General features: G+C 47.5%; 2 protein-coding genes across 7 annotated transcripts in view; one reads left to right on the top strand and one right to left on the bottom strand.

Annotated features, from left to right (window-relative positions):
• The first annotated feature begins 140 nt into the window (after positions 1-140).
• On the top strand, positions 141-5,649 carry IL23A (interleukin 23 subunit alpha). 6 transcript variants are annotated; one of them, XM_025044700.1, is made up of 5 exons: positions 141-812; positions 2,411-4,140; positions 4,325-4,426; positions 4,932-5,078; positions 5,177-5,649. In XM_025044700.1, exons 2-5 carry the CDS (start codon positions 3,979-3,981, stop codon positions 5,336-5,338), a joined length of 573 nt encoding a protein of 190 aa, XP_024900468.1. In that variant the 5' UTR covers positions 141-812; positions 2,411-3,978; the 3' UTR covers positions 5,339-5,649. The 6 variants fall into 6 exon arrangements, 5 of the variants coding, with proteins under 5 accessions (XP_024900468.1, XP_024900466.1, XP_024900467.1 ...); XM_025044698.1 differs by lacking the exon at positions 141-812 and adding an exon at positions 823-2,251; XM_025044699.1 differs by lacking the exon at positions 141-812 and adding an exon at positions 823-1,264.
• Positions 5,650-6,431: 782 nt separating this feature from the next.
• Positions 6,432-12,098, bottom strand: part of STAT2 (signal transducer and activator of transcription 2) — a 13,143-nt gene continuing 7,476 nt past the window's right edge. Inside the window, exons 13-24 of the mRNA XM_006908905.3 lie at positions 11,960-12,053; positions 11,789-11,836; positions 11,625-11,708; positions 11,362-11,460; positions 11,119-11,254; positions 10,965-11,017; positions 10,752-10,846; positions 9,829-9,965; positions 9,468-9,650; positions 9,175-9,232; positions 8,045-8,367; positions 6,432-7,760 (exon numbers count right to left, since the gene is read on the bottom strand). Of these exons, the coding sequence (XP_006908967.1) occupies positions 7,618-7,760; positions 8,045-8,367; positions 9,175-9,232; positions 9,468-9,650; positions 9,829-9,965; positions 10,752-10,846; positions 10,965-11,017; positions 11,119-11,254; positions 11,362-11,460; positions 11,625-11,708; positions 11,789-11,836; positions 11,960-12,053 (1,453 nt within the window). The 3' untranslated portion in view covers positions 6,432-7,617. The remainder of the gene's footprint in view (positions 7,761-8,044; positions 8,368-9,174; positions 9,233-9,467; positions 9,651-9,828; positions 9,966-10,751; positions 10,847-10,964; positions 11,018-11,118; positions 11,255-11,361; positions 11,461-11,624; positions 11,709-11,788; positions 11,837-11,959; positions 12,054-12,098) is intronic.

Raw genomic sequence — 12,098 nt, forward strand, 5'->3', positions numbered from 1 at the left:
TAGTGTTATTTTTGGTTATATGGGCAGGAGTAAGATGAGGCAGGTGGGTAGGAAGCAGGAAAGAAGGGGATAGACAGCAGGGCAGAGGTGAGAGAAGTGTTGTCCCTCTTCTCCTCTAGGCCCTCTGTGGTCCGCACCACCCTACTATCTAACCTAATCTTTGACTTCCCTTTCAGTTCCCTTCAGGCCTGCTCGCTTGCCTGGTTCATCCCTGAACCATTAGTGGAAGGAGCAGCAATTTCGGGAATAGGAATTAGATAGAGGGGTGTAAGGTGCTCGTTCCTCAAAATAAGGGGAGTTGGGAGGTGAGAACAAGAGAAGTCAGTTTCCCAGAATCCTCTGTTATGTTACCCAGGATTCTCTACGGGAAAACAAGTATGGCCAGTTACCCACAACTGGGGCGGGGGTAGGGGTACGTGATGGAAATGGCTAGTTACCCAGAATTCCCTGGGGGAACCAGAGAAATCAACTACCCAGAATTCTCCCCCGGCGGCGGGGAGGGATTAGGGCAGGGGTCAGATGTGTTCCTGGGATGCTTACGGGGATTGAGTCATTACCAAGATTTCTCCATGGCGGATATTTTGGAGCGCGTGGAATTTAAACGAGTAGGGGTAGAACAAGCGCCGTCAGCTCCGTGGGAAATTCCAGTTTCCCCAGTTCTCCCCCGCGCCTCACGCTCAACCTAACCCTGCACCGGAAAGGAGGCGGACTCTCAGTCGCAGCTTCCAATCAGGAATGCTTTGGGGCTCACCTCAGCCAATCAGAAGGAGCCAAGTGCAGACGGCTCCGCGTGAAGAGTGAGGCGGCTCTGGGTAAGAACAAGGGTTACGGTGCGCCGATAGGGACAAATGTAGTCAAGGCCTGGCTGTGTTTGACATATGTTGTTAAAAAGTAACCGCTCTCCTTTTAAACCTTCGTTGAACAACATTAGAGAATGCCAGTTTGGAAACCGAACTTTCATGCTCTCTGTAACTTTAGAAACTATAATAAGAGACGCCCAAGGCAAAGTACTAGGAATCGATTGCTGGGTATTCCCAGCCTGGTGTAGTCCACCCCCTCTTTATGCGGTGCTCTTGTAAGCCACTCCGTCGCCGCTGACCCTGTTGCCCCCGAAACTCTGGCATTTCCTATCACAGATATGGACGAGAAAAGAAGGAAGCAGGAGCCAACATGCTAACACGGCCCAAGCAGCTGCGTCTTCTACAATTGTAACAGCATCCATCTGAAACTCTCATCTGTGATTATGACCTCCCCAGAGGCACCGGTGATATTCCTAGGGAACGGGACCCCTCAACTGTCAAATTCCCCTAGCTCGTGGAGCTGGACATTACCCCTCAGCGGGGCAGGAGCACGGCAAATTGAGACATTTGCTTTCCCTATAGTCTTACAAATTTAGCGTCAACAGTTATTCTGAGGGATTTTAGGGGCCTAACTCAGCTTTAACTGTTTTGGAATGGATCCAAGTTGTGAGATGTCTCCAAGGCACTTTAGCTCAGTTTCTAAAGGCCACATAGAGGGCCTCTTTGGTGGAAGGAATTCCTCACAGAAGATACATTTTCCTCAGTAAACACTGGTACTTAGACCTTCGTAAAAAGACCCAGAATTTAGACTTCCAGGACTCAGCATGTTCCTAACCTCGGTCAGAGGTCATAGACTGAGAGAAAAACAACTCGAAGGGTCTCTCAAATTAATCTGATTTCACAGGTCCCTAGGTTTAAAATCTCACAAAATGGTTGGTGCTGGAAGATCTAGACAGTCAAATTGAGAAAAACTTCACAGACCCATGAGAATGCAGGGCCTGAGATACCCAGAGATACCTGGGCTAAATGATCTACTTTATAAAGATGCTGTGTCTCCTCATAGTGTCTAAAATAATGGAACAATTGAGAATGCAGGATGGGAAGCCAGATTGTCTGCACTGGAATTCTGGCCACTTAGCTGATCTTGGACAAGTTACTTATCTCTGTGCCTCAGTTTCCTCATCTGTTTTATGGGGATGTTAATAGTACCTATCTCACTGGGTTGTTGTGAGAATTAAATGGGTTAATACATGAAAAGTGCTTAGATCAAGTACTTGGCATAAAGTGAGACTCGGATATATATTAGCCACTATTATTAACCACCTGGAAGAACTTCAATTGGATTTGGAGTCTGGGCATCCAACTGAAAAATCTACTTAGGAATGTTTTGTGAGTGTGATTTGCATAACGGTTGAAGCCCTGCTGACATCAAGGACTCCCTGCAGCTCCAGGTCAGATCTAGTCCTGGAAGTAGTTCCTGCCACACAACAGTCCCACAACTGCCCCACCAACCTTGCTTCCTACCCAACTCCTGAAGCACCAGGAAGTGAAACAAAGCAACAGAGCACCATGCCTCCACCTCACCCTTGTCCTTTTATCCCATCTCCCAGGGCTCCACTTCCTCCTCCTCCTCTTCACCTTTCATCTCCTGTACTTCAGGGATCCCAGAATGGGGACCAGCGGTGAGAAAGCATAGAACACATTATACAAAAGTGAGGTGAGCTCCCCTACTTCCAATGCCACCACCAATTTCCTTATTTTGTGTATCCATCATATGTGGGGAGAGGCAACCGTTTCTCACTCAAACTGAGATAACCTCTCTGATGCTGGAAATGTTTTATCCAAAGGGTGGATTTACCAGAGAGTCATATTTGAATCAGAAGTTTCACTGGGTAGTTTTGAATTATTCTAAGGGAGACCTCTGTCAAGGGTTTCTCAGAGGAATAGGGTCAACCTCTTGGGGAGGCTTTGGGAGCCATCAGTGTGGTCACCCATGGCCTCATTCTGACGTCCAAAGTGTCCTGGGACCCTCCACTGGGGTTGGGGCAGCCCCAGGTTTGGACCACCCTCCACTCCCACGCCTAACCTCCCACTCTCAGCTGGATGTTGCATCAGGGAGGGTGATGAAATCAGTGTCAGCGGATTTTACCCATGGATGCAACAGGCTGAAGGACTGGCCAGGGTCATTGACACTGTGCACCTTCAACCACCCAGAACTCCTGGACTTCTTAGGCATGGCATAGGAGCTGCAATATCTAAATTGGACTTCTAGCCCTTGCTTACACTGGTGTCCCAAAAGGACCAATAGCTGAATCCCACAGAGCCCCATGAAGCTTTGGGCCACTAAGGTTGAAGAATCAGATGATTCTTAGCAACAATTCCCTCCCTCCAAAAGCCCTCCTACCCTCCACAGTGAGGCCTGAAATGAGGAAACAGTAACACTTTATACAGTACTTATATAGCTGTCTAGTTCTCAAAATGCCTTCATGTCCATTTTCTCTCCCAGTTAAAATAACACTGTTCTCAATGGAGAAAAACCCCCTTATTTTTAGGTAGAGGGCATCTGGTGGAAATCATACTTCATTCCAAACTGAGCTTGCCATGTCATTGGGAGATAAATGAATGCTTCTGTTTTGGTTTTTCCTCAGGCAGGAGGAGGTGAGGAAATTAGGTTTCGGGTTGGGGGTGGGTGGTTTATAGCTTTGAGAGGCAAAAAGATGAGGAAAAGGTTAAACAGGAAGGAACTTGAGACTAGATTCATTTAAATATTTGTTACTCCCACCCCCACAGCCTTCTATAGCCATTTCGATTCCTGGAGAGCATTACACATATGTTCCCATCCCAGGCCTCCAGCCACAGCAACCACACGAGTCATTTCCCCTGGAACTGAGGCTGCATACCTGGGCTCCCCATGGAGGGGAATGATGCAGGGAGGGGAATCCCACCTGCTGTTGAGTCACCTGCTAGTATAAAGGGAGGGTGTTACAATGCAGGGACCTTAAAAAGACTCGGAGACAAGGGGAGAAAAACAAGAGAAGCAGCTCAGAACCTCCGAGGGAACCAAACCAGAGACGCGCAGAACAAAGAATCAAGCTCAGAGCAAGGGGAAGTGGGTAGAGATTCCACAGGGACTGGTGCAAGGCAAAGAGCCAGCCAGACTTGAGAAACAGGCACCGAGATGCTGGGGAGTAGAGCTCTGATGCTGCTGCTACTGCTGGCCTACCCTGCTCTGGGCTGGGCTGTGCCCAAAAGCAGCAGCCCTGCCTGGGCTCAGTGCCAGCAGCTCTCACAGAAGCTCTGCACACTGGCCTGGAGTGCACATCCACCAATGGGACATGTGGTGAGTGGCAGCCTCTGGAACCAAACAGGAGTCTCTCCAAGCTCTCCAAGGCTGCAGTGGAAGACTGTGGCGTTGGGTGGAAGCTAGAGGGTTAGGGCTCCTGGGGAAGTCATGGGCCTCAGGGTCCAAGTGGGGTTCGAAAGTACATATTTTATTTCTTCTCTCTTCCCAACCTCTCCTCCAGGATCTACCAAGAGAAGAGGGAGATGACGAGACTACAAATGATGTCCCCCATATCCAGTGTGAGGATGGTTGTGATCCTCAAGGTCTCAGGGTCAACAGTCAGGTACTAAGATGAGGCTGGGCCACAAGGAAGAGGGGACATATCTTGGCATGATGATGGTGAATTAGTAAAAGTTCTATCTGTCCTTGTCTGTTCAAGCTGTTATATGTAACAACATACCACAGACTGGGGAATTTATAAACAAATTTCTCACAACTCTGGTGACTGTGAGAAGTAAATCTCCAGGTCCATACCCAAGGAAATCAGGGTGCCAGCATGATTGGGTGAGGATCCTTTTCCAGGTTGCAGAGTTCTCATTGTATCCTCATATGACAGAGCTAGGGTGCTCCCTGGTCTCTTTTATAAGGCATTAATGACCTAACCACTTCCCTAAGGCCCCACCTCCTGATATCATCACATTAAGGGTTAGGATCTCAACATGTGAATTTTGTGGGGACACAAACATTCAGATCTTAGTAGTGTCTAAGAATGGCAAAGAACTGCATGGATCTTTGGTGAATGAAGTGGGAAGAGGTTATCCATTTTCACTGCTTTCTTTTCTCCCCAGTCCTGCTTGCAAAGGATCCACCAGGGCCTGGTGTTTTACGAGAGGCTGCTAGGCTCAGACATTTTCACAGGAGAGCCTTCTTTGCTCTCCAGTGGCCCTGTGATCCAGCTTCACGCCTCCCTTTTGGGTCTCAGGCAACTCTTGCAGGTATGAATTAGGAGTCTGGAGGATGGTGGCTTGCAGTCTCTGACAGACTGGGTGGTGAAGAATCTAGAGTCTTCTCTAATAGTGTCCTGTCCTTTCAGCCTGAGGAGCACCACTGGGAGACTGAGCAGACTCCAAGCCCCAGTCCTAGCCAACCATGGCAGCGCCTCCTTCTCCGCCTCAAGATTCTTCGCAGCCTCCAGGCCTTTGTGGCTATAGCTGCCAGGGTCTTTGCCCATGGAGCAGCAACCCTGAGCCCCTAAAGCCAACAGCTTAAGGATGGCACCCAGATCTCCATGGCTCAGCAATGCAAAGATGAACTTATCAGCCACGGCGCCTGTGAGCCAACAAGTGAATCAGTCCATTAATTTTAATGGGACTTCCATGTATTGAAAAATTACCAATACCGACTCACTTATAATGCTGACCTAGGACATGCTGAGTATTTATTAGCTGGAAAGGGAAAATTTGGGAATTTGGGTATTTATCCTCACAGCAGCAGTTTAGAGAAAAGGAGTATTTATTATATTTATATTGAATTATGCACTTTTTTCAATAAACATATTTATGTGGATATGAGTCTAATTTCTAGGTTTGGTTTGGGAAAAGAAACGATGAAAAAATAGGGCCAAGGGACTATAAAATGCATCCTTCTACTCAGCAGGGCTACGGTGGAGGGGGTATTTCCTTATGACTTTCTGGTGTATAGAGTAACAGATCTTTTGGGTCTTGATCCCTGCATGGCTAAACGAGATGAATGGGATTACAAGGAGTTGAGATTAGGAAGTGGGGCCTCTTCCCTGTTTTCTTGGCCAACAGTGTATTTGGCCAAAGACAAGAATCATGATCACTATAGTATCAAAAGTCAGAGGCATTTGAGCAGGAAGGGCAGTCCAGGAAGATAAAAGTAAATCCCCCAAACTAATGGGATTCTCCCTTAAGAGACATCTGTGGGCCCCTTCAGAAGGGAGTTTGATTACCCAGTTGAACGAGAACCCTAAGGGATTAGTGATTATTTCCCTTCCTTTTCTCCATTGTCACAACATCAAAAAGGCATGGGCTTTAGAGTCAGACAGACACAGGTTTATAGCTTGGCTTTGCCACCAACTGAGTGACAATGGTCTAATTATATAACTACTCAGCCTTTCCCCCAATTCATATATAGTTTACAGCCTCCCCAGAAGAATCTAAGGGTCAGGAAAGGCTGCTCTAAAGAGCCGGGTAAGAATAAACATCACAAAAAGTGCATACTGGGGTGGGTGGAAAACTTGATTTGCTAACCTCGATCCTACGTGGCCCGCTTGTGTCTCTAAGGACATTTGTCTTTGTGAGCAGAGAAGTTCAGAGAGGAAACACTTCCAGGTCAGCACAAAGTTTATTAGCCACTTATGCTCAGAAAGGCCTCTTTCTGAATAGGACCGTTACTCTAACATATCAGGTAGGAAACAGCCATGTGTACAGGGCCTCACTTTCATTTATATCTCAAGTTATACTAGAAGCACACTGTAGAGCAATAGCAGTTGTCCTGGGATTCCCTGGGAATGGCTAAGATGTCAGGTTGTCCAGAATCCCATGATAAACCCTCAAGGTACTAAGTTCCAGAAACTTGATCTTTGCCCAAGTCTACACGCAAGGAATAGAAACCTCTTTTGAGGTAAACAATATATTATACAAAAGATAGGGAATGATATCTTAATAGAGAAGTATCTAAGACCCAGGGCTTCTTTTCCTCTGTAAAAACACCAAATTCTATACAATAACTATAAAAAGCCATTTCTAAATTCCCAGCAACCCTACCATCTCTGGTTTCTAGGATTGATTTGTCTCTGAAGCATTGGGAAAGTGGAGACTAGGCAGAATAAGTTATTGTGCAAAGCTTCACAGGCACATTAGGTTAGCAGGATCATTTTTCTGGGGAGGAATGAGTGTGGCCAGCTTGGGGGGCAAGGGAGGAGACTGGTAAAAAGAGGACATCTACCTCCTACTACCTTCCTCAGAGAGGACCTTCACATTGGGGGTGAGGCAGAAAGCTCTCACTCACTGCAGGAAAAGAAGAAATTTAGGTTTTTAGGACTTGAGTCAGGAGAGAGGGGAAGAAGAAAGAAAAAGGTTATACTAGACATGAGGGAATCAGAAAAGAAATGGAACCCTATCATGTGTCCGTTTCCCACTAAAGACAAATGCTAGTAGGCACCAGGTTAGTCTTACCAGCTATTAAAATGCTGAAATCCTTTCATACTGGAAAGAAGCAATTGCTCTAAGCCCTCTAAGTACCTCCTAACTGTCCTGGCCTGCTCCCAGAACTTCTACACCTCCCAGCACAGCAGGCACCTTTCAAAATCCTAGTTAGACGTATGACCAACATCTATTCTGATTCATTGGTGCCCCTTCCTTACCCATATTATGCTTTTACCTCTCATATCACAGGGTTAACCCAGCTTAGAAGGGGCACATGCCTGATTTCCTATTCTTGGAGAACAACATCACGATGTGGGGGGTCGGAGGGATAAAAGACATGGAAAGAACTGAAGAAATGTAGTTACTAGTAGTCAGAAGGAATCAAGGGTCCTTCTGTGTGGAAATGGCTTGGGTGGAGGATATAGGCCTCATCCACGGTGTTCTGGTCAGCCAAGAGTGGGTCTCCATTTGGCATGATATCTTCAATATTCATACTGTTTCTGAAGACTGGGTAATCCAAAGAAAGAAATTAGGCCTTGATCTTAGGCAAGGAGTTTCCAACCAAGCAAGGAAAGTGAGGGAGGATGGCCGCAGAGGCCTGGACAGGGCATGAGAGGGAACATAAGTGGGGCAGGGGGAGGTGTGTACATTTCCTAATAAAAGGAATCATGAGGAAATGAGCCTCCCCTCCAATGAGAAGCTTAGATTTGGGCATTTTCTGTAATGGGTGAGGGAGGGGAACTGGAAAAGAGAATGTATCCCCTTTTCCCCAGCCCCACCTCATCACTTACTTTCCATCTCCTCAGTGTTCAAGTGTTCCAGATCATGAGGCAAATCCGGCTCTGGCACCGGCTGTGAAATAGGCCCTAAAATAGGCTCCAGCTTCAGTTCTGGTCCCAAGTTTAGCTCTGACATTCCTTGTGATACTGTGCCTGGTGTGGGCTCCAGCATGCGCTCCAGTGGTGGTCCCAAATCCAGCCCTGCCTTCAGCAGTGGCTCTAACTCCAGGCCTAGCCCTGGCTCTGGCTCTGGCGCAAGCCCCGGGTACAGCTCTAATGACTCTGCTTCTGGCTCCAGATTAGGTTCCAGCGGTTGTTGCAGCTCATCCACCTGTCTGGATATCCCAATATAGACAAAGGGACAGGGCTCAGCTGTTAAGATAAAGTGGAGAATGATGGAGCAAATGGAGGCTACCTCTCTAGTCTAAGGCAAAAGAGCAGAGGGCTTAAGAGCACAGGCTTTAAAGTTAGGCTCACCAGAGTTTGAATCCTATAATTTACCAGCTAGGTAACCTTCAACAAGTTACCTAACCTCTCTGAGCCTCAGATTTATCACCTGTAAATGGGAACAACAATACTTAATACTTGAGAGTCAGTAGGATGGTTAAAAGCAGGGCTTTGGAATCTGACAGATCTGGACCATTTAGTAGCCACGTACCTTAGGCATACCACTTCACTATGCTAAACCTCAGTTTCCTCAGCTGAAAACAGTAATATTAATGTCTGCCTCACGGGACTGCTATGAAGATTCAATAAATGAGAAAATGAACACAAAGCTTTAGCCCAATGCATAGTACATAATAAACTTTCATTAAATGTAGCTGTTAGTATTACCCATTTAGATGGCTTCTCATAGGATTAAATGAAAAAAATGTTCTAAAAGTATCTAGTACCATGTCTGGCATCAAGTAGAGGCCCATTAACATCAATGACTATTATTATCAGGGAACCCCTGGGGAGACAACTTAAAGATGGCAGCAGGAAAACAGAAAGGTGAGAGACTAGAAGAGCAGGAAAACCCTAGAGGGCTGGAGAGTGTGGGTCAGTAGGAGAGAAGGCCAGAGAGCCTGGAATTGGGCAGGTTCGCGTCACTATGTCAGTCAAAAGTGCTAGGGAAAATGGCCGAAGAGTTCATAGCTCACCTGTTAGAGACCACAATAAGCTTATGTTTCAGATATTTCCTTCGTTCTTGGAGATTAACTGTGGGGAACACAAGCAGAAGGCGAAAAGGTCAGGGGACTAGACAAAGCCCAAGGGGTGCCCTGGTGCAGATGGTCCCTATGATCATATCTCCTAATTAACTAGCAGTGTCCCATGGACAAATCCCTTAACTTCTCTGGATGTTGGTTTTCCCATGTTTGGAAGGAAGGAGTTGGGTTTGTAGATGCCTGAGAATCCCTGCAATCGCCCAGGGAAGTAAGTCAATGACCTTCACCTTTGTCCTCATAGTAGCACCCAAAAGCCTCATCCCGGGGAATTCGGGGGTAGAGGAAGCACAGTGGGTTCTCTGGTATGTTCTCCTCAGTGAGCAGCTGGTAGTGGCGGATGATTTTGGTCAGCGGGAGTGACTGCAGCACCTCCTTGGTGAAGGGCTGCACAGAGTAGATGAGCACCTTATCTGGAGAATGGATGTAGGAACAGGCAGGCTTGAGGGAAGAGGCCGGGCCTGAATGCTCCCCACCCTGGCTGCCCAACCCCAGACCTGCAGAGGGATTCAGAACAGAGCCAGGGAAATCAAGGGCAAGCAGAGGAACAGAAAGGAGAGGCTATAGGAACAGCAGAGCAGAGCAGCTGACCATCATCCTGGTGTTCCACCCAGGAGCAGGTAATGCCCCCTTCCGATGTTTCACTGAAGCGCAGTAGGAAGGTGCCAGACATGGTCTTCTTCAGCAACCGGCGCTCCTGGCTCCTGCTTACAAAGCCCATGATGCGTCTGGAGCAGAGAAAGCAGCTGTGAGGCCCTCCTGCTTTCCTGCCCCCCACTGCTCCCCTGGATAGGGAGAAAGTGCCAAGTTCTGGCTCTGGTTCTGCCGCTTGCAAACTGTTCTACTGTGGCCAAGTCACTTCACTTTACTAACAACATCCACTTCCCAGGGTTAGAAGAGATGTGTGTGCAGATTCAGTGAGGTCACATATATAAAAAGCACCTTGTAAAAGGCAAAGTGCTGTACAGATGGGCAGGCAGTGTGACAGAAAGAACATAGGGTTAGGGTCAGAATCCCAACTGGGTTCAAATCTCAGCTGAGTCCCATGGGTAAGTTAACTTCTCTGAGCCTCAGCTTCCTCACTTGAAATGAGGATGGCAACACCCACCAATGAGTATGGTCGTAAGGATTATATGAGAGATTACATTCATGAATGTATTCAGTAGGCTCTGGGACACACAGTAGATGCTTGACGAATATCGGCTCCAACTGGTATTGCAAATGTGAGGGTGACAGAAATCTAATTATGGGCAGTGAACACACAATGCAATATATATGAGACTTACTGTTGAATTGTACACTTGAAATTTATTAGACTTTGTTAACCAATGCCACCATAATAAATAAATAAATTAATTAATAGTTCGATTGGTATAAAAAAATGTGAGGGGGTGTGACCTTGCACTAGTTTTTGCTCTATTTGCCACATGAGGGCGCACAGAGTACACTCTCAAGCCCAGAAGGGAAGCTGGGCCAGGGTGAGGTGGGGAGAGACAGAATGACCAAGGCCGTACCCATCATTCCAGAGATCCTTCAGGTGGTCATGTACCAGGTCCAGAATTTTGTCCAGCCATGTCCAGAATGGTAGCTTTCCAGGGGGGCTCTCTCGCTGAAGGGGGAATGGAAAGGCAGGAAGAGATGTGATGTGGAGTTGCTCCTTGTGTGAGAATGATGGGGGAGGGGCACATGTTTTGACTAGGGTCTGGAATCTAATGGCCCAGAGTTACCTTAGTAAAGTCAGCCCAGGACAACAACGCATCCTCATTCTTAGACTTCTGCTCTGTGGGCAGACAGACAATTCAGATAATGGAAGGAGACAGACCAGGGGTCCTGGGATGGAAAGGACAGAGGGCTGGGGCTGAAAGAAAAGAAAGTCTGTACCAAACAGCTTGTCCCTCAGCATATTAAGCTGGTCCTGGTCGAGACCTCGACCAACGTAGGAGAGGAACTGCCAACTGAGAGCAGGGCCCAGCAAGCTCCAGGGGGCTTTGGGGGGGCTAGAGAAGAACTGCTGATTCTGCAGGGGTGGGAGGAAGGCAGATGGCTCAGAAGTTAGCACCCTCACACCAAGCTTCCATACCCCTACTTACTTACCATCCTTCATCTGCTGGCCCCAGCTCCTACCTGGGGGTTTGAGCTGAGCAGATTGAACCAGAGAACTGAGGCCCAGGCAATTGAGAGTTGGTTCATGTTAGAAATAATCACCACGGGGAGGGTGTCCGTCTGGGGAGAAGACAGGAATCACAGAGGAGGCTGTGTTGATTCTAGCTGCAGACATTTGGTAGGGGCAAAGGATAATACCTCACCCTGAGAGGCTTCTGTTTAATCCCTCCTTATGCCTTCTCCCAAATCTGCTTCATCTCTCCCTGCCCTCCATTTTTACTCACTTTCAGTTCCTGCTTCAGACCCTGGTAGGTGTATTTGACTGTGAAGCTGATAATGTGCAGTTCCTCTGTCACACCCAGCAGCCCCTGGGACAGCCAAAGACACAGTGATCAGAGGGCCCTTTGGTACATTCTTCCTACCCCTCAATCCTCTGTCCAGGCCTCACCTTATTGTTGCCCTTTCCTGAACCACCTGAACGTTGCTCCACCAGAGTCTGTGAATTGAGGGGAAAAAGAGAGAATACCAGAGGGACCCCAGTGTCCCAGGAGCCCATTTTACCCTCAGGACTTCCCCCAGCCTGTTCCATTGGATTAGAAACTTAAATTACCCTTCTTACCAGGTAACTGAAGTCCCAAATTAAGCCCTGGCTCTGCCCTTTCTCAGGGGTCAAAGTTTTCCGGTTTGAGGTCAGAATATTGAACTTCCGGAAGCTATTCCAGGAGAAAGAAGATATAATGAGGACAGGAGCAGAGTTA

This window comes from Pteropus alecto, unplaced genomic scaffold (assembly GCF_000325575.1).
Source record: "Pteropus alecto unplaced genomic scaffold, ASM32557v1 scaffold433, whole genome shotgun sequence".
Classification (NCBI taxonomy): domain Eukaryota; kingdom Metazoa; phylum Chordata; class Mammalia; order Chiroptera; family Pteropodidae; genus Pteropus; species Pteropus alecto.

Bases quoted from the DNA above. Each gene is read 5' to 3' on its own strand.
- IL23A (XM_025044700.1), top strand. From the start codon at position 3,979: ATGCTGGGGAGTAGAGCTCTGATGCTGCTGCTACTGCTGGCCTACCCT. The intron at 4,141-4,324 runs GTGAGTGGCAGC...CCTCTCCTCCAG, and splicing joins ATCCACCAATGGGACATGTG to GATCTACCAAGAGAAGAGGG. The intron at 5,079-5,176 runs GTATGAATTAGG...CTGTCCTTTCAG, and splicing joins GTCTCAGGCAACTCTTGCAG to CCTGAGGAGCACCACTGGGA.